We start from the raw sequence: 19,980 nt of genomic DNA, 5'->3' as shown, positions 1-19,980 counted from the left end.
TATAATAAAAAATAAAAAATGTTAACCTAATTATACCTGGCCTCTCCACCCCCAACACCCACACCCTCCTCTGTATGCACCTTCTACATAACTCCTTCAGCGTGAGTACTTGATTGCTTAAGTATTCCTATTGTTATGCAAATCATACTTTATTCTCATATGGGATGAGACTAATAAAGGAGAATTATACATTGTGGAATGGGATGAAAGCAAGGGGCTGTAAAGCGAACATATAATGGGTTGCTTGCTGGTGTTGAGTTCCAAATTAAACTTTGGGACATGGACAATGACAATGTGAACCTGGTTTGTGTGTGTGTGTGCGTATGTGTGTGTGCATCTTTCCCAGTAGATAGCATTAATTCTGTGATGGATAAGCATAGTTCTATAGTTCCATGCCATCCAACACTTATTGACCTAGTGAGATTAGGTATGTCAAGCCCTCACAAAAAGGACATTCGAAAGAAGAGGTGGTCATGGGTGTTGTGCGGCTGATTTTCATATATGGTCACCATAAGATCAGACCAATGCACAACCACAAGAAGTTTAGAAGGCCTCAATTTCTGCCATCACCATAAGATTATGACCTCCATCACCTGTTGAAGCAATCCCTGATCAATAGTCTCAATACATTGATTAGTTTTATGGGAATCCAGTGGAAGAGAAATAGCACTACACCAATAACTAATTGCTTACCCGCTACACATTTTGAGTTGAACCAATATTGTATTGTGCAATTGTCTTTTCTGTTACACGTATTTTCATGTTTCTCATAAAACTAATGCTCTTCAATTTTTTCTTTTTAAATAAATGAATAAGAGATAACCATTAACCATGAAGGGAACTTTCAGATTTGCGTAAAATGAGAAATTCGTACGAAAATTCATTAATAATATTTTATTGGGGAATCCGCCTTTAGCCCAGAGCAGGAAAATCATTGAAATTGACAAAAGGGAAATTGCATGGGCTCAATTGACTTGGGTCGTCTTGTATGTGCAACTCTTGTGCGTATGTCATGTTGACATGTTCTGTAGTTAATTTATGACCAATTCGCTTTCACTTTTGTGGAAAATTTGGCCTGCATGTGACAGACAGTGGGTCTAAGGAAGGCTTGTAAAATACGGAGGAAGACTTAACACATGAATATGACCGAGTGGTAAATATATTTTATTTTATTTTTGTACGCAAGAAAGTTGAAATTACAAACTTGGGGTGACCTTACACCAATAATAAAACTAAAACAAGAGGCCAAATTCATGTGAAAATAACAATGTGCAAGAAACTTGGGGAATTGGAGCATAACATTTGTGAGGAGAAGAGCTTAAACCAATACTTGAAGTCTAGAACAGAATTGGTGGCTGATGATCTATGTAGTTCGCTAAAGTTAGGAAAGGGAGGGTGTTTTTTGACACACACTGCTAAGATGCCATAATAACTGGGCTGCTTGAACTTGTTTCTGACTCAATTTGGGAGGCTATTCTAATTGAGCTGCTTCAACTTTGTATCATCGTTCCCTACAATTTGTGTTCTTCCAGAGGACATCTCAATTTTCGAACATTCCTTCAAGTCGTTATAGATAAAAGTTATATCAGGCCTTTGGATTGCTGTTAAAGGCACACATGCCATGGCAATTTGTAGAGCTTTCCATGCAGAAGAGATGTTGTAGGTCCCTTGTATTCTTGAATCCATGATACTTTCAATTTCCATAGTCTCAAAATTTGGACTCACCCATCGACATATGTGAATAGGTTCAGCTTCAACGTCTCTTATTATTGCTGCTCTACCAGTTATTAGCTCTAGCAACACAATCCCAAAGCTGTATATATCACTCTTTTTGTTCAACTTTCCTGTGTTGTAATATCTGGCAGAATAGGGAAAACAATTAATTACATATTCCTTGTTTTAGGGATAATTTGATCTAATAAAGCACTATACATACCTATAGAATTTAGGGTTTTGGGCTTATAGAAAATGACTACCTAACATATAACTCAATTCAACAGATCATATATATGAAAAGGTTACAATTTGGATCTGATCGTAAAACAATATTCCCTAAAAATTTGGAAAATTTAGTGAGCATAATTAACGCTTACGGAGGATCAAGGTACCCAAATGTTCCTTTAGGGTCAGTTGATACATGAGTGGCACTTTCAGTTGCAAGAACTTTAGGAAGACCGAAATCGGCTATCATGGCGTGAAGATTTTCATTTAGCAAGATATTTGAAGTCTTTAGATCTCTATGTACTATTGATGGCTTGCAGCCATTGTGTAGATAATCCAGTCCTGCAAAAATTACTTAGGCCATGTTAACTAAATGAAGATCTTAACTCTGCGATTTTTTATAAGCACATAATTATTACAATTTCTATCCCTAAATATATATTTGTTAGTGCATTAATTTATTTTATTTTAAGCTCTTTAGGGTAAAGTTTGATTTTTATAATTTTAGGCATTATGCTAATGGAAGTATTGGAAATTAAATAACTACTTTCTCTTAGTAGGTCCTTGGTGAGATTGGCAACAAATAAAGAAAGATAAGGAGATGAAATCAAGCAAGAAGTGATAATGGCATTGATATAAATAAAACAAAAAGCATGAAGTGCGGCCAGCCACTAGCAAGCAATTACAAGCACATGCTCGTTGAAGTGTGGCAACCAAACAAATAAAGATGAAGAAGAAATGGAGTACAACCAGCAAAAGAGAAAATTAAAGCAAAAGAAAGCTTTAAGGTGTTGAACTCAACGTAAAGAAATGATATTGAATACAAAAGTATGAAAGTGGTGTTGGATAAATTGATGATGAGAAGAAATAAAAATGAAGAGTTGGTGAAACTTTGTTTATTCAATACAAGTTGGAGTTGTTGCAATATGAGCAATTCCAATTCTCTTTTGCTGGTCTCTTTTTTTTTTTTTTTTTTTTGGTCAAAAGTGGAATTCATTCATTATAAAACTCTCACCCAGAAGCTGAGGAGGAAACAGTACACGATACCAAATTAACAGCTTACACCATCAAAACAGAGACAGAGAAGCAGAACAGGTGCTATCTCAGAAATGTACAGATGGGGTAGACACACACTAGGCTTGAAAATAGTGTGGACAAGGGAGACCATCACGTGACAGAACCGAAACAAGAGAGGGGGGAGGTTGCGACATCCATCGGACGTTACCCACCCTCGCGTTTGACACCTTTGCTGCAGCATGGGCAGCTTGATTTGCCATGCCTTAGTGTTTTAATCAATTAAATTTTCTTTAATCAAATCCTATTTAAATCTACTTCTTAATCACAATTTTTTTTTTTCCAGCTCTGTTATTTTCTTTACACCGCTCTCTGTGAATATGACATTTGGACTTCTGAACTACACTGCTATACGACACCTCCCTTGTGTTTTGCAAAGTGGTACTAACAATTTTCTTGCAACATACTATGTTTTTGTGTTTCAACACAAGAATATAGTACATATATGTATGTACATACATTAGTCATAACTATTTCATTAATGTTTCCAAGATGAACACAAGAGCAGAATTAAATTTTGAAAACTGGAAGAGAAGAAACTAGATTATATATGTAATTTTTCATTTCATTTTTATTTTTGTTTTAGTGCTTACCTCGTGCTGCATCAACTGCAATTTGAAGTCTCTCCTTCCAAGTCAAAACGTGTAAAGTTACATCTGCACCCAAAAGTTTTCAGTGACCATAGAATTCTTTAAATTTTGTTGAAAATGAGCAATAAAGGAGAATTAGGTTTATAGATGGTCAATCCCCATGAAGCGAGTTCATATGAATAAGTATCGATTTACCAGCTGAGAAAAGCTGTTGCAAATTTCCATTAGCAACGAAATTATAAACAAGTGCCATAGTCTCCCCTTCATCACAGTACCCAACCAGAGAAACCAAGTTTCTATGATGAGCACTCATCAACAGTTTAACCTGCATTTGTTCACAAAAGCCCTTGGAAGTAATGCTTTTCACAATCTTGTACGCAAGTTGGGCATTCTTGATATCCATGCTCCAACTTGAGGGGGAGTGTTGGAAATTAGGAAGTTTCTTTATTTCCTTTTCTGTAATTGATTGTAATTGATTTAGGAGTAGTCGCCAAGTAAACCTAGGATTCCTTGTAGGGTTTGTAAATCTCTCTATATATTCTTAACTTTCTGGCTCTGTCTATACACAGAGAAATATTCTTCTCAACATAGTCTCTAATTTGACAAAGCCAATGTGTTAAAGACCAGCAACAATCATTGTTCCATGTAAGGAAAAGCCTTAAATTTGATCTACCTTCATGCCACCCACCTCTCTCTCTCTCTCTCTCTCTCTCTCTCTCTCTCTCTCTCTAAAGAAAGCAAGCATTAGAACAAGTAATTGTATGTTGGAAAGGCAGAACTAGATTTACCCCACACGGAAACAAAAACAAAATACACGAACACATAAGATATAGAAAATGTCACGACCTGATTCGAAAATAAAGAATATTCTAGAATTTGGGTGTGTGAATTGAAAGAAATAAATAAAAATATTGAAAATTTGGTTAAAATACATTACCATTATATATATGAAAAAAAAAATATAATAATCTTATAAGTGTACATGATATAAATAAAAGTTTATCACTCTAAACTAATCCAACTTTTCTGGTTTCGGCTTTGTCTTGCTCACTACTTAATCTGAAAAACAAAATAGATGAGGGATGAGCAACCCACGGCTCAGTGAGCAAATTATGTAATATACCAGTTAAGCAATGTCATTTTACACACTCTAGAAAAATATAATAAAAAGATACACAATCCAAACCATATCACATCATTACTTCATATCTTGGTTATCCTTCACAAATTGTACCAAGTACGTGACCCCTATCGGCCTCACTGCCCTATGTCCTCGTCTGGTACATTTATCCTTCGGATACCCCGTCACTGAAGTTCTCATGTTCCATGAATAATATATATTTCACAAAAACTTCAAACAATATATATTGTGTGAAATATTGCACAAATTAAACATGCTTGACTTGAAAATAGAGAGAGATTTGTAAATAGAATAAACCCATGATTTTCACATTTATCATAAAATAAGAACTTTTAGAACATATTACATAACCCACTCACCATGATAAGTATGCAATATGGCAAGACAAACACACACGCTCTTCATCTTGTTTCTTTTTCTTCCTTATCTCTCTCTCTCTCTCTCTCTCACTACTTCATGGTAGAAATCTGTCTTAAAAGATTGGAATGAATGATTGAAGTAAGGAAGCATGATACTTATATAAGAGGCTATGGATGCACCCAAATAATATTTATATATACAATATCTTAAACCACCAAAAGATAAGATAGAAAAGTAAGGGAATAATGCGACTTATCCCCTTTTGGCCAATGATATCACAACACCACCACCAAAAGATAAGATAGAAAGGTAGGGAATAATGTGACTCATCCTCCTTTGCCCAATGATATCACAACACCACCACCAAAAGATAAGGTAGAAAGTTAAGGAATAATGTGAGTCATCCACCTTTGACCAATAACATCACAACAACACTTGTTACTAGCATGTAAGGTGGCATGGCAATGATGATTTGATTAAAACCAATTCTAAGTCTCTACACATGGATAACAAGAATGGTGTCATCTTTCAACTAAATGGATAATCTCATACTAGGCTTAAGATTTAATAACATATAAGTCTTCACAATAAATATTTAAATAAGAAAAATTCATATTAATACATAATTAATATGTAGTATGAATAATTATTTAATATATATATATTTTTTACATGTTCTCACAGAAAATCTTGGTCCTCGTGATGAGCATTTGAAACTAAGGAATTAAATCTGCAAAGAAAACTAACATCCACAAAACTAGCTGCTCAAATTGTCATCTATATTTCATTTCAAATGGCGATGGCAAAAGTTGGCTCGGGGAAAAGAGGCGGTGCGAATTTGGCTGGGGGTGTAGAAGACCTCGCCTTTTTGGGGATAAATCTGGGTAGTGTCGTTGGATGGGTGGAATGGATAGGAGAGGGAGAGAGAGAGAGAGAGAGAGATAGAGAGAGAGAAGTGGGTGGCTACTTGGGTGGTGTAGCTGAGGCCGTGGGGTGGGGGTAGGGTTTGGGGATCGGGAAGGGGTGCTGCTTGAGGCTAATGGGTTTTTCTTTTTATTTGTGTTTATAATTTTTTTCCTTTTTTTTAAGGGGGTTTCACTAAAACACCCAAAATGGGGGCTGAAATTATAAAAAAACCCAACACCCAAAACACTTTATAAACACACCCAAAACTCATCATTACACACACTCAAAACCCATTTATAAACACACCCAAAAAATATACAATTGTTGATTTTGGGGTTGATTTTGGGTGTGTTTCTATGTTTAAATAGTGTTAGGGTTTTTTTATAAATACATGTCTAGAATTGGGTTTATTTATAAATTTGTATTTTTTTAATTAGTTTTTTTATATAATGCTTTATTCATATTTTAAGCAATTTAAGTTTTAAATAGTGGATACCACATATGTCACATCAACAGTTAATGAAAATTTCAAGAGCAACTCTAGTAAGAGAAGCTAGCCCAGGCAAGAGGTCCCCTAGGCCCCTAATCAGCAATTTATGTTTATTTCTTCCAGCTAGGCCTGGGCACGGATAGGTTCGGAACGGTAGAAGGCTCTTCCGTTAACCAAACCAAAGACTTCGGTAGACCATTTTCTCTTTCGTTAACCAAACCAAAGAGTTCGGTAGACTTCAGATCGGTTAACCTAATACTCGGTTCGGATTGGCCTAATAAAAATACAATTTATAATACTTTCACATAACATAGGTTCTTGAACAAACACACCAAATTATCCTAGTAAAATATAAAAATCCAATAGTCGAATTCATCCAAGTATGAAATCAAATAATTTAGTGACTATATCATTCAATATGTGCTCAAGATGTACTAGAAGCCACTTGTGTTTGTTGTTTGAACCTTTGAGTGTTCTTTTTATTGAATTCTCTACATTTATGTAAATGATTTTGACACTTGTTCCACGCTGGGTTCTTTAGTTTTTCATGCTGAATCCAACCATACAAAGAACATAAAATTTGGATCAACAGTTGGAAAGTTACAGGTGAAAAAGGGACAAAGGTCGAAACTGGAAAACATAAGAAGTTCATAAATTCCTCTCTGACCAAAAAGTGCTACAGTACTTGGGTAAGTGATACAATGGTGATAGAGAAGTGATATAGTGGTGATAAAGCGGTGATAAAATGGTGATAAAGCAGTGATACAATAGTGAGAAAGAAGTGATACAGTAATGATAAATGAGTGATACAAAATGTTGTTCGTATTTATCTTTGGTTTCTTGTTTTGTATTTAAATAATAAAGTAAGTATAAATATCGGATTGGTACGGGTTTCCGTCGAGTTGGGAATTTTTTTTCTGTTAACCAAACCAAACCAAACATTTTGGTACAGATCGGATCGGAATAATTAAAATTAAAAAATAATTATTTAACCAAACCAAACCGTCGGTACGGTACGGTCGATACACGGATAATTAGGATGAGATGCCCACCCTACTTCCAGCAGCCAAGGCAAGTCTGGGCTCCACCAGCTTGGGCAAGACCCAAGGCAAGACTTGCTTGGGCTCTGTCTGGGCAAGATGACTTAATCTTGACGTCATCGCAAATTTAAATAACAAAAAAAAAATTAAGAAAAAAAAAACCCAAAATTTCAGATTTTTTAAAATATTATATAAATACCTAGCCATATTCTTCACTTCCCACTCCAAAACTCTATACAAATTCATCTCCTCATATATCATGTGAATAGTAACCTCCCTTTGCATTTTGTCATGACAAATGAGTGGAAATGCCCTAACGAGATAAGACCAACGTCGGAACCAGATTGCAAAAAATAGAAAAGCTTAGGAATCGTTAAAATTGAGAGTGGAGAGACAAATATGCCTTAAGGGTAAAAATTTCATGGTACTAAATTGAAATTAACCCTAATTTCAAAGCAATTCCCACCCTAATTTCAAAGCAATTCCCGGAATGAGTGGTAATGTTTTGTTATTCACATAAAGTCAATGTAATCAAAGCAATTCCCACCCTAATTTCTTCCTTTCCGACTTGTCGGTTTTAAGGTCTTAGTCTTTTTTTTAATGTTTTATTATTAGCTACCCGAGATCCTAATCAATAGCAACTTTGGAAAAAGATGCTAAGTTGAGTGATTAATAAACTGATTTATACCAAAACTCGAAGAAAGCTTGTCTTACTGAAATCTTAATTTATATGAAACTAGCTTGACATTTGTAAGATGTGGACCTACTGTCTTAATTTGAAGTCAATTATAAACCATATTCAATGCTGACTTAGCTTCCCAATTTTTGTTTTAAAACGAGGACCTGCTGCATGTTCATTTGCGGAGTTCCTGCTGTCCTTGTCTTTGTCCGGATCTACCAATTTGAGTCAAAGCGGTATCACTCTGGTCTGATGTAAAGCTCCAAACATACTTGAACTAACTCCTTTCTGTCTCTTCTCTTTCCCTCAAATGAATCATTTTCTCCTTCACTGTCAGATTTTTTAAAATAATGATCATTCACTAACTCTCAGTTCTTCCTATATGCAGTCATGGAGATCTCCGAACAGAAGATTAAGTTAGTTCCTCTAACTCAACGACCATTTTCTTTAGGTTCAGTGGCTCCTTCGTTGATGTTTGTAGCTAATTGCTAATAGGTGCAAAATTTATTTTGTTTTCTTTTTGTCTTCTTCAGCATTCCAGATGAAACTGTGAAGGAAAAATCTACGGTGACATATGGAGGAGGTATACCGACAACGAAATGGGCGTCTATTCTTTATCCAAGTTGGCAAACGTTCACAGTAGTGTGGCATTCTGTGTTTATTTGTTCATGTGTGCTTTCAGTCTTAGTGGATCCCTTGTTCTTATACATCCCCATTGTCAACGAAGATAACAAGTGTCTCGGATTGGACAAAAAGCTAAAGAAAGTTGTTCTTATTCTGCGATCACTCACAGATGTATTCTACATGGTGCATATTATTTTTCAATATTTTTATGGTCAAACCGTATGGGAGAACAAAATTAAGTGGGTTTTCCCATTAACGAGGAAGATTTCCCGCTCATGCATCCAAATTTGTTTCTTGATAATTGACATTTTAGCGATTCTGCCAATTCCCCAGGTACGACTTTAAAGTCCAAAAAGAATAACTTGTTGTTAGGATATAAATTTCACTATAAAATTTCGTGTGAGGATGAATTGTCACACATGTAGAAATTTTGTACAACTTTGTGAAGAGTTTGGTCACTCCTCCATTGCCAATTAGTTCTGTTTATTTAAATTTTGTCATATGATAATTGGATTTAGTCCCTGAGCTTCTGGAATGTGTGCAGGCAGTAATTTTCATTTTTTTTACAAAAATGAAGGGCCCGGCATCTTTGATTCTAAACTTTCTTATTTTATTTCAATACCTACCACGAGTTCTTTGCATCTACTTTGCAACCCAGGAACTTTACTTATTTCCAAGAGGAAAATGGGTTAAAGGTATTTACCAATCCTTTGCGATCATCGTTGTAAGTCATGTAAGTTCCAATACTTATTATCTTACTAATTAGCAAAACCAAAATGTAACAAGTTTCTCGCGGTTGCTTTTTTTCTTCTTCTTGTTCAGCAAGTAATATTGTTAATTTGTTTTTGTTTTAGGTGTTTGGAGCTCTTTGGTACTTTTTCTCTATACAAAGAGAAACAGCTTGCTGGCAATATGCGTGTCAAAGTAAAAATGGGTGTGAAGTTAATAGTTTTGACTGTGATGCTGATCATACCTTGAGAAATATCACACTCTTAAGTGAATTGTGTCCTATAAATCCATCAAATGCAACGGTCTTCAACTTTGGTATATTTCTTGATTCTCTTCAATCTGGTATGGTGGGGACAACTGAATTTCGACCAAAATTGCTGCACTATTTCTGGTGGGGCTTGCGGAATCTAAGGTTTGCATATATGTTAATTGGATTTTGTATATTGAACTATATATGTTACAACAATTACAAACAGAAAACAAAGCAAGTCAAGATGATTTGCAGCTGTCGTTTTGTTTTGTCGATTGTTGTTGCCTTTTTATGTTATTTGGTTAAAGCATGTCTTCTTTCTTATATAGATATCATATATGGTCGACAATTGAATTTTGATTTAACGGCTGGTGATTGTGGAATTGCTTAGTCAATGATGATCCGATGGTCATGATTAATGTTGTATGAATGTATGATCTGATATTTGCTTGCTCCGCTAACTTTTGCAGTTCTTTTGGTCAAAATCTTCAGACCAGCAACTATGCATGGGAGAATCTCTTCGCGATTTTTATTTCTTTAACTGGCATGCTACTATTTTTAATATATCTTCAAGGAATTTTGCAGGTTAGTGTGTGTGTTTATATTGAAAATTTCTTTGGGCTAACTTAAAAGTCGTGGTAATCCTTTTTCTTTATTTCTAATAAATATACCACGTTTGCTGGTTCCTGTCCTGACAAGAAATCTTGGTTTTCTTCATGAGCAGTCATGGTCTATTGTTTATAACAGTTTGGTTTCAGCTTCATTTTGTGTAATTGGATAGCTTCTAGAATAGATAAAGAAGCTATGCTCTCTGCATTGATCTCGCAGTTGAATAATTTAATGAACTAACAAAGTTTTTATGGATTCCGCAGTCTGCAGCTACAACAATAAAGTTTATGAAAATGACGAGCAAGAGGGATTTCGAGATAAGATTGTGGTTACGAAAAATTGGCCTCCCTTTCAGTATGAATGATAGGATCCTGACAAGCGTACTGAACAATCTTGACGAAAACAAAGATATTAATATTCAGAGTATCGGATCTGTTATATCCATGGGAGTGATATACAAAATGGCGAAACTTCTATGGTGGAATGTGCTAAAGGAAGTAAGTTTTATAATATACATCTTTTTCCGACATTTCTTGGATCACGGGACAAATATTTTTACAACATTTCTTGACCTTCTACATCTTGTAAAATCCAAACTGATGTTATATGGCATTATGATAATAAGAAAAACTTACAAAATGAAACAAAAATGCAGATAATCAAACAGTTCAACAATTCTCCATTTAGTTGATCTTTTTGCATAGATACAAACCTAAAAATTGAACAATTTCGTACAATAAATTACAGTCTATAAATATTCTTATTAGAGAGTGCGAGAGAGAGAGAGAGTCACACCCAAAAATTCCTCATATAACAAGGCTTCATTTATTCGCTATAAATTTTCATACCTATACTAGAAAGTTGTAAATATGTTCCTTTTATATGGGATTCAATGTCTTTAGTTTTCTCATTGATATTTAACGTCTCTAGGTTCCAATGTTTCAAACTATGGATGATAGATCATTGGAAGCAATTTGTTGGAATTTTCATCCCGTGTTCTATGGTGAGGACAGTGATATTATTCGAGAAGGGGAACCACTTGGAAAGATGGTCTTCATCCTGCAAGGCAAGATATTGACCTATGCCACTAATAATAATGGAACAAATGGCTCAACAACAACCATCTGTCTTGACAAAGGTGATATTTATGGAGAAGAACTTGTAAAGTGGGCATCAAATAGTGTTACCTCCTCTTCTAACTTGCCTGTCTTGACAAAAGTCTCTCTTTCGGACTTACCCATCTCGACCACAACTCTAAAGTGCTACACCAAAGTTGAAGCCTTCACCCTCATGGCCACGGACTTGAAGAGAATAGTCCAAGCAAATAAAAAAGACCTTTAATATTGGGCCGGTGTGGCATGAAATTCTATCAAGGAGTCGTTCTAGATATATGACACCCTCATTATAGAATTTTGCATGTAATAAGATGATTTTGTATATGTTCAATATATTGCACTTCTATGATTATGAAATCCTAAAATTATTTTTAAGAAGACGGCAGGAGGTTGATTTTCTTTATCATTTCCAGTTTCTTTTTTGCAAGCAAGTGAATACGGCATTGAGCATAATCCACCAAATTGGACAGTTTAATATTATTTTTCAGACATTGGGCGCACTAACGAAATTGATAGGTGCATATAAAACTGTTCATAATGAAATGAACCTTTATAGTTGAATTCCAAATGGGTTGGCATGAGGCCCTGCCCATTCTCATGTACAAATTGATTGTTTATTCTGGAAACTATCAATGAAAAGCAAAGTGCACCCAAAAGGCAGTGCATATGGAACAGGGAAATGCCACACCACCCATAACCAACCAGAAGCACAATCAACACAAGCCCACACCCACCAGAGAGGAACCAGTAACCAATGCTCAAGACAGAAAATGGTGGTGGACAAGCCTCCAAAGTTACAAAGAGCGCTACTATAATCCAAGCAATAAGTGACATAAGCACTTTAAAAGCAACCCCAACTGCAAAAGAGTCACCAAGGAAAGGAAACCCTGGTGTGGTCGAGGCGCTGAAGATGGTGGTGAAGGGAAGGTGCCGAGAAGTAGCCGCCAGTGGTAGGAGGAGAAAATGCATATCAAGCACTAGAGGCTCTTACAAGTAAAAACTAGAAGAGAATATTGATCAACACCACAAACAGGTTGAAAACAAAAGCAACACAAAATGCTGAAGAGAATCGCATAGCACTCTTGGTCACCCTGTTTGCCACCAAATCACATATAGAGGCAAATCACAGATCTAAAGTAGTTTTCCAGCATGAATCAAATCTCAAATGTGCAAAAGAAACAAACAAAGCAAAAAAAACGCCCGCAACACAACAGAAATAATAAAGCAACTGCAACGGCCAAAGGGGAAACCACCCAAGCCACCGAAACACAAAGGCAATCCTCGAACAAAGTAGATCCAAAATAGGAGCAGAACAACGAAACCACCTACACCCAACCACACACTCCCTGCAAAATAAAAAGAAAATCACAAAGTCACAGCAAAATAAAAGGGTGAGGAAGAAAACTAAAGGAGGGAGGGAAAGAGAGGACGGGAAACAAAGAAGGAGAGGGGAGGGGCAAGATAGAGGCAGGGGAGAACGAGATCCATCACTTCAAGGATTTTGGTTTGTTGGTAGAAATTATCAAATTGTATTGTAAGTGAAGAAATAAGCATTTTGTCCCACCTGAGATATTGTGAAATTTCAAACTTTATATTATGTAGTTATTAATTTTAAGAATTAATTTCAATTTAGTACTATGAATTTTTACTCTTAAGACATGTTTGTTCCTGCACTTTCAATTTTAACGATTACATACCTTAAGTTTTTCAATTGTTTGCAATCTGGTTCCAGCGTTAGTTTTACCGTTAGAATTTCTGTTAATTACTAATGTGGCATATGTGAGACCCACTTTTTAAAACTTAAATTACTAAAATATTAATAAAACATTTTTAAAAAATCATTAAAAAAAAATTATAAACATAAAATTAAAAAGAAAAACCCATCAGCCAGCACCCCTTCCCCAACCCCCTTCCCTTGACTGATTTTATAAAAACTCATCTGCTTTTATAAAATCAGTCAAGGTTCAATTCATCTTCTCCATTTGATCTACCAAATGATCTAAGTGGCATGCACACGTCACAAGATAAATCTATAGGTGAAATTACTTCAATACTTTAAAGGTTATAGTTAGTGAACAGAAAAAAAAAAATTTACAGTGAAAGACTCAGCAATTATAGACTATTTATTAAAATTTTAAAGTGTAGTATTTTTTTCTTGTAAAAAAATACATGTATTAAATGTAAAGAATGCATAAGGTGCTATATGCAAATTTATTAACTATATTTTGAATGGGTTATTCATGAAAAAAACTTTCATACTCCCTTTTCTTTGTCTTCTTCCTATTTATCTCCTCATGTCACTTATCAAAGGGGAAGAAAGAGAAAAAAGAAGGTCGCAATAATGAAACATGAGTAGGAAAGTATTTCTCGTAATTTACACCCGCTCAAGAGAGAACATTGATTTTTAGGAAATGAAAACCATGTCATGATCTCATCCTCAACTGAGTATGATTTTTGCGCCCCTTCTTCTCGGCATGATTGCCATTTTCTCAAGTGATTATGGTTCAATTCATGTATAAGGCTCTAAACAACCAATCAAAAGGATTAGAAATTTGCTTATGTTGGGCTGGCAAAAGACAGCATTATTGTCCCTTTTCTTATTTTGAAAGCTCCCAAATGAAATTTATCCAGTATGTGTAGGCACTAGATTAATTCTTCACCTGAATCTATAACAATACAGAGCAAATCTGCTCTTTTAGTTCGAAATTCCCTCAGCATCTACATGTCTGAGGTTGGACCAAACATCCATCCCAAGTTTATGGAGAATTCCTCTTCCAACCAACCCGGAAATTAACATGAAAATATGTCCATGTAATGGGAACCCTAGACCTGGAGCCATGACGCTGTGTTTGTATTGAGTCATTGACTGACCATTGACCTTAGTGCAGTAAATAGCCACGAAAAATCCAACTAGACAAATAGGGCAAGACTGGAAAGTCAACAAGTCAATTAGTCAACTAGTCCATTCATAAGGCAATCTCACAATTCCACAAGTCCTTCTGCTCAATGACAAATCAAAATATCTCACGGGACAAAATTTCCACTTGTGCTACAATTACTTATAACCCACGCTATTTTAAAAGTGTTATTAGAGTTTAGTACTTTTTTGGGTTTAAATTGGAGTAATTCACTGAGAATTTATGGGTGGTGTTTGGGAAGTAAGCAAACTGTTTGGGCCTAAAAATTGACACACCCAGTAAAATGAGACCAGAATAAGGCTGCAAAAAATCAAAGCAATTTGTTCTTCGAGAAACAGGAAGATGGAAGCAAAAATCTAGAAAAGCCTGAAAAGCTTATCAAAGCAAACAAACTAAACTCACCGGCCTCACAGTTGTGATAAAAAGGGAAGCCCAAAGACAGAAACAATCTCACGTGACATCTTTGGGATAAAGAAAAGTCAACAATGAATCACTGAAAAAGTGATTGAAAAATTTATATCATCAAGTCGCTCAAAAAACCCAGAAAATCTGAAGATCAAAATCCCTCTTACATATATATATATATATATATATTCAGAGATTTTTCTTCTATTCTACAGAGAGGGTAATTCTCCCAAAGAGATAAGTAAGCTACAATCTCAGAGAGGGATAAGCAGGAAAGTAGGAGCTGTCCAGAAAAGAAGTCAAACTAACCATCAAGGATAAAATCTCACAAGGGGCAGTTGAAATTGGGAAAAGAGATTAGGTTCTTTTTCAAGAAAAACAGGGAAGTGATTACCTATTTGAAAGCCTATATGCCAAACTGATAAAATCCTACTTTCTTTCTTTCCATTTAAAAATTAAAAAAAAAAAGCGGGGAATATCTTTTGAAAAGATTTGCGTCCATTATTAAACAGAATCACCCTACTCCAGAAAAATATTTTACTATAAATACAAGAATGAGTGAACAGGGTAAGGGACAATAGAAAAATCAACATCCAATCAAACAAAAATCTTACACAAGGAAAGCATAAGTCAAATAGACAACTCAAAATCAACCAACAAGCCCACTTGAATTTCAAGTGAAACCAGCTTCAGATCAGAATTCCCAAGGCTCGGACTTAAGAAGTAAGTCATTCAAAACGAGATCTCTCTCGTTACAAATTTGGTTCAGCAAAAAAACCAAGACAGGTAGAGCTTGAGCTTTCTCCAAATATGGAAAACCTCAACAAGATTCACATCTCTCTAGCCCAGAAGTCCTCAAAAGTCACTACGCCTTGCATCGAGAAAATCGCGATTCTGTCCACTCAAAAGCTTCACAAAAGCTTAAGGTACATTGAAGCTCTGCAGAATCAACCTTTGTATCGATTTATTGAAACCTAATAAATCAAAGTTGTCAACGGTCCATCCAGCATTTCAAATCAACCACGATCAGAACCTTCCACCTCGATGAAATGGAGTTCCATCTCTTCATCTCTCTCTAGCATGAGCATTTATTGTTATATTTTTGTAAAGGCGTTCCGCCTAAAAGCAGTTTAAATCAATCAACCATTCGACCAGAACAACCTCTTTATACTGAGATAAATTGTTAAAATCCTCACCAGTCTGAGGCAAGAAAAGAACTTACTTGGGAGATATTCCTCACCCAAATTCACAATCGCTTGTTTGCAGAAATCAGTAACTTGGGACGCAAGTTATCCATTCCAAACTAAGTTTGCTATAATTTTTATTACTAGCAGTGGCACGCACACCAAAGAAAGCGACTTGTTGACCAGTCAAGGATTGAAATATCGGCCGATACACCGATATATCTGCCGATATATCGGTATTTTCAACCATCGACATCGATCTGGGGGTAAGGTCATATCTTCTCCTGTATCGACGATATATCCCCGATAAGTGCGATATTCCTGATATTTTGCCGATATCCCCGATATTTCCCGATACCCATAACAGAACCCAAAAAAAATTCAGAAGTTTTGAAGGCAATTGAAGCAAATTGAAACCCAAAAATAGTTAATCCTTGCCCAAAACCCTATAATTTATTAATATGATGAATCTATGCACAGTCCACTACCGACATACCTCCAATCCATCTGAAGAGGACATGGCGATCAGTTTTGGATCTATGAACATAGGAACTAGACCTAGTACTAACTCAAATGAATCTTATGATGTCTATGTTTATGTCATGTCTAATTATAGTGGAACTAGTTATGGAGCTCAAGATGATAAAAAAAATTATGGACCTACTAGTTGGTTAATCCTAATTATCCCATATATGGGAGGACAATAGGGAGCTAAAGAGAGACCTATGTGCACCATGTTCAAACATGACTTATAAACTACTCGGGTTACATGACTTGGTATGACTATTGTATGAATCTAGATGGTTGTTTCTCATTGTTTGAACCTCATTGGAGCTCTTCATTTATGTAGATGAACACTTATCTAAATTGTAATACAATGTTTAAACAAACTATGGATTTATGCATGGTTTATTCATTCCAATTAACATTTTATTTTCAAACTTTTCATTAATGCGCATTACATACCACTTATATTTCATCATATGTATATCTTATTATTAGTAAATCTTGAGTTTTATTTGTTCAATACATTTATTGATAATGTACATAACATCTATGAAAGTTTTACACAAAAATTATGTGTTTCAATGCCTATATCTATCATTTTTGTTGATTTTTTCCCGATACATAAAACAATAACGATATATCCCCCGAAATATCCGTAAATTGGAGGCCCGATATTATCTACACGGCCGATATTTTAATCCTTAGACCAGTCTATGGTTCTCAAGGCAGTGGAGAACTTTGCCCTTCCATCATAGGAGTAAACGCAAAACGGGTGAACAATTTGGCACGCCCAGTGGGACTTCTCAGTATACATATTTTCATTGAGTTCTTCGCAAGTTCATGAATACTGGAAGCTCCAGCCGAACCCACACCACGACATGGAAATAAACCAAGTGGCTCTCGGGAAGGATCGGAATCGAAGAGAGTGATGCCCAGATTCAAGACATGGCAGCAGGGAGCAGGAGGTCCAGGACCGGCTCCCAAGGATGAACTGATACAGAATCGTGTTACGACAAGAGGTCACAACACAAATTAGCCAGATACTCTAAATAATATGACAAACCATGATGCAATGGCAGTCAATGAGCAATTCAGAAAGGACGTGAGGTCGCCATGGCTGAATTCCCAATCCAGATGAGGTGGTCCAGAACTAGACCTTCCTATGGTCTCCCACCAGATTGGCATGGCCATATCAAGAGAATCCTCTTGTTGCATGATAATGGAATGCCGAACGAGGGGAAATCCAGTCCGACAGAGGGAATGAGCTTTTCCTAACCAAGAACTTCAGGCCCCAATGCGGCGGAGGTCTGCGCCAGACAAGTTCAGAGAATCAACCAGAGCCTCACTGCTCCACAACAAGCGGCCCCACAGATCACCCTATGGCAGTGCCTCAACGGCCAAAGTGATACCCTACAGGCCCGTAAGGATGGATCCCAATCCATTCCCTTCACCGCAAAGGAAAGAGAGGCAGAGGGGGAAACTACCTCATGCTAACAATGACAGAACAGTGGGGCAAACTGGAGGAACCACCTGTCCGGAAGAACCGGAGGAACACAGGAAGAAGTTCTCGCTAGGCCATATAGGGCAAAACCAATTAATTATGCCCAGCCGAACAGGCAAAATCTCCTCCCTGTTAATGCTTTAAATGACGTGGGGCATTGCAAAGGATGATCAGGGAAATGATGGAGCCTGAGGCCAGGAGGGGAGAGAGACCCACCTACAGAAAGCCATATCCACCTTACATTGATCGATACCCTTGTCCTCCTGTTTTAAAGTGCCGAACTTCACTTTATTCAACGGAGAGGATTCCCATGCTTCATCAGTCGAGCACATAGGCAGATTTTCTGTCCAAAGAGAATAACCCATATTAAAGCTAAGACTTTTCGGGAATTCTCTCTCTGACAAGCTTTCACTTTGTACACCAATCTGCCAAAGAAATTCCATTCAGACTTGGGAACAAATGGAGAGTGTCTTCCATGACTACTATTACAGATTGACGAAGTCACCATCGTGACCTTGCCGCCCTCAAACAGAGTGAAGATGAACTGCCCAAGACTTTATAAACAGGTTCAGGAAGCTCAAAATGAAGTGCCGAATCCCCATGGAAGAAAGACACTTCATCCAAATGGCTCAGGCTGCCCTCAAGATTTCTCTAAGAAAAAGATTTGATGGGATGCTGTTTGGAGATCTGCAGAACTGGCGGATAAAGCGTCAAGTATGAGGAACTGCTCAGGGAGGAACAGCAGAAGAGAAACTCTTCCAAAGGCACGTATTATAAATCCTCTTCTTCCTCAATACATATGATTGAAGTAGAGTCAGAAGAAAATATAGAAGGATCGGAGGCGAGAGAGGTTGCAGTTGCAGAAATGGAAAAATTAAAGTATCTCATTAGTTGTAAAATTCTTACAAAGCCTCCAAGAGATCAGAAGCCGCCACCATTCACAGGAGGATTTGTTCCAAACAAACATATGCAGAACAAGGTGTATTCCTTTGATCTGACCAAGGTAGATGCCTTGTTTGATGAAATGCTGCTGCAAAAAGCAATAGAGACACCCTACAGAATGCCCAAACCAGAAAAACTCAAGGGCGACAGTGTTGCAGATGGCACAATTCTTGAAATCATTCTACCAATAGTTGTGTTGTTTTCAGAGATGTCATACAGGAAGGGATAATAGCGAAGGAAGTGGCGAAAAACCTTCATCCGTCACCACGGACCTTTTCCCACCACAAGTTAACATGGTCAACCTAAATTGGCGAACGGAAGAAGGGCAGACCAGCCACAGAGGCTAGCTTGTAGAAGCAGAATAGTTTCAAAAGAGACTATGGAGAGACCAAAAGCAACCATTTCATGGAGTAGTGCTCTGCAGCAGTGCAAGTGTGAGGTGAGCTGAAGTAGTCTGGAAAAACAGAACTGCCCACTCCAAGTGTTTTTGACGGATTGGGACCACGTCCCATGATAGAGCCAGACAGAGAAACTACGGCTGTCAATCCGGCAAAAGAATGACTAAGCAGCCCAAGGAGGAAATATCAATAAAAATGCCCAAAGTGAGAAACCTTTGGCGGCCATCATTGAAGGCGGTGGTATTCGCCGGAAAGAATGGCGGACCAACAATGAAGCTAACAAGAACTCAAAGAAGGAGGGTTAGACGATCGCACATTCCTCAATAACAAGAGCAACGCGTGTGCTTCTAGAGACCAGTTCGCCAAAAAGGAAAGAGCGAAAATACTTCCCCAGACAAAACAAGCAATCTCTCAACCACAGAGGTTGACGAAAGCGAAATCCTCGAGAGAGACCTTCTATCCATCCTACCTCCATCTCGGAGATCTACTTAAACTCCACAACCTGAGGAAAAACCAAGCCTATTCGGAGAGAGGGCAAGAATCTTTGGTGAGGAGTATGAAGAGGAGCAGCTGGATT

At 36.8% G+C, this 19,980-nt stretch overlaps 2 protein-coding genes across 2 annotated transcripts; one reads left to right on the top strand and one right to left on the bottom strand.

Moving 5' to 3' along the window:
• Positions 1-1,152: 1,152 nt before the first annotated feature.
• On the bottom strand, positions 1,153-5,236 carry LOC103343177 (putative LRR receptor-like serine/threonine-protein kinase At4g29180). The gene is made up of 4 exons (XM_008246852.2): positions 5,106-5,236; positions 3,609-3,671; positions 2,094-2,283; positions 1,153-1,858 (listed from the first exon to the last, which is right to left on the bottom strand). Exons 1-4 carry the CDS (start codon positions 5,149-5,151, stop codon positions 1,477-1,479), a joined length of 681 nt encoding a protein of 226 aa, XP_008245074.2. The 5' UTR covers positions 5,152-5,236; the 3' UTR covers positions 1,153-1,476.
• Positions 5,237-8,611: 3,375 nt separating this feature from the next.
• On the top strand, positions 8,612-11,824 carry LOC103343522 (cyclic nucleotide-gated ion channel 1-like). Its single transcript, XM_016792214.2, has 7 exons — positions 8,612-8,637; positions 8,755-9,178; positions 9,390-9,578; positions 9,700-9,986; positions 10,295-10,409; positions 10,697-10,930; positions 11,364-11,824. The coding sequence occupies exons 1-7, from the start codon at positions 8,612-8,614 to the stop codon at positions 11,772-11,774; spliced, it is 1,686 nt and encodes a 561-aa protein (XP_016647700.2). The 3' UTR covers positions 11,775-11,824.
• Positions 11,825-19,980: the final 8,156 nt, after the last annotated feature.

The sequence above is a fragment of the Prunus mume genome, linkage group LG1 (assembly GCF_029339155.1).
Source record: "Prunus mume cultivar Tortuosa linkage group LG1, ASM2933915v1, whole genome shotgun sequence".
In the NCBI taxonomy this organism is placed as follows: domain Eukaryota; kingdom Viridiplantae; phylum Streptophyta; class Magnoliopsida; order Rosales; family Rosaceae; genus Prunus; species Prunus mume.
The sequence above is the reverse complement of the archived record's forward strand: the minus strand, read 5'-3'. Positions and strand labels throughout refer to the sequence as shown.

Excerpts from the sequence above, each read along its gene's own strand:
- LOC103343177 (XM_008246852.2), bottom strand. The coding sequence starts at position 5,151 with ATGAAGAGCGTGTGTGTTTGTCTTGCCATATTGCATACTTATCATG. Across the intron at positions 3,672-5,105 it reads CATATTGCATACTTATCATG|ATGTAACTTTACACGTTTTG; the intron begins GTGAGTGGGTTA and ends TTTTGGGTGCAG. Across the intron at positions 2,284-3,608 it reads TGCAGTTGATGCAGCACGAG|GACTGGATTATCTACACAAT; the intron begins GTAAGCACTAAA and ends TAATTTTTGCAG.
- LOC103343522 (XM_016792214.2), top strand. The coding sequence starts at position 8,612 with ATGGAGATCTCCGAACAGAAGATTAA. Across the intron at positions 8,638-8,754 it reads ATCTCCGAACAGAAGATTAA|CATTCCAGATGAAACTGTGA; the intron begins GTTAGTTCCTCT and ends TGTCTTCTTCAG. Across the intron at positions 10,410-10,696 it reads ATCTTCAAGGAATTTTGCAG|TCTGCAGCTACAACAATAAA; the intron begins GTTAGTGTGTGT and ends TGGATTCCGCAG.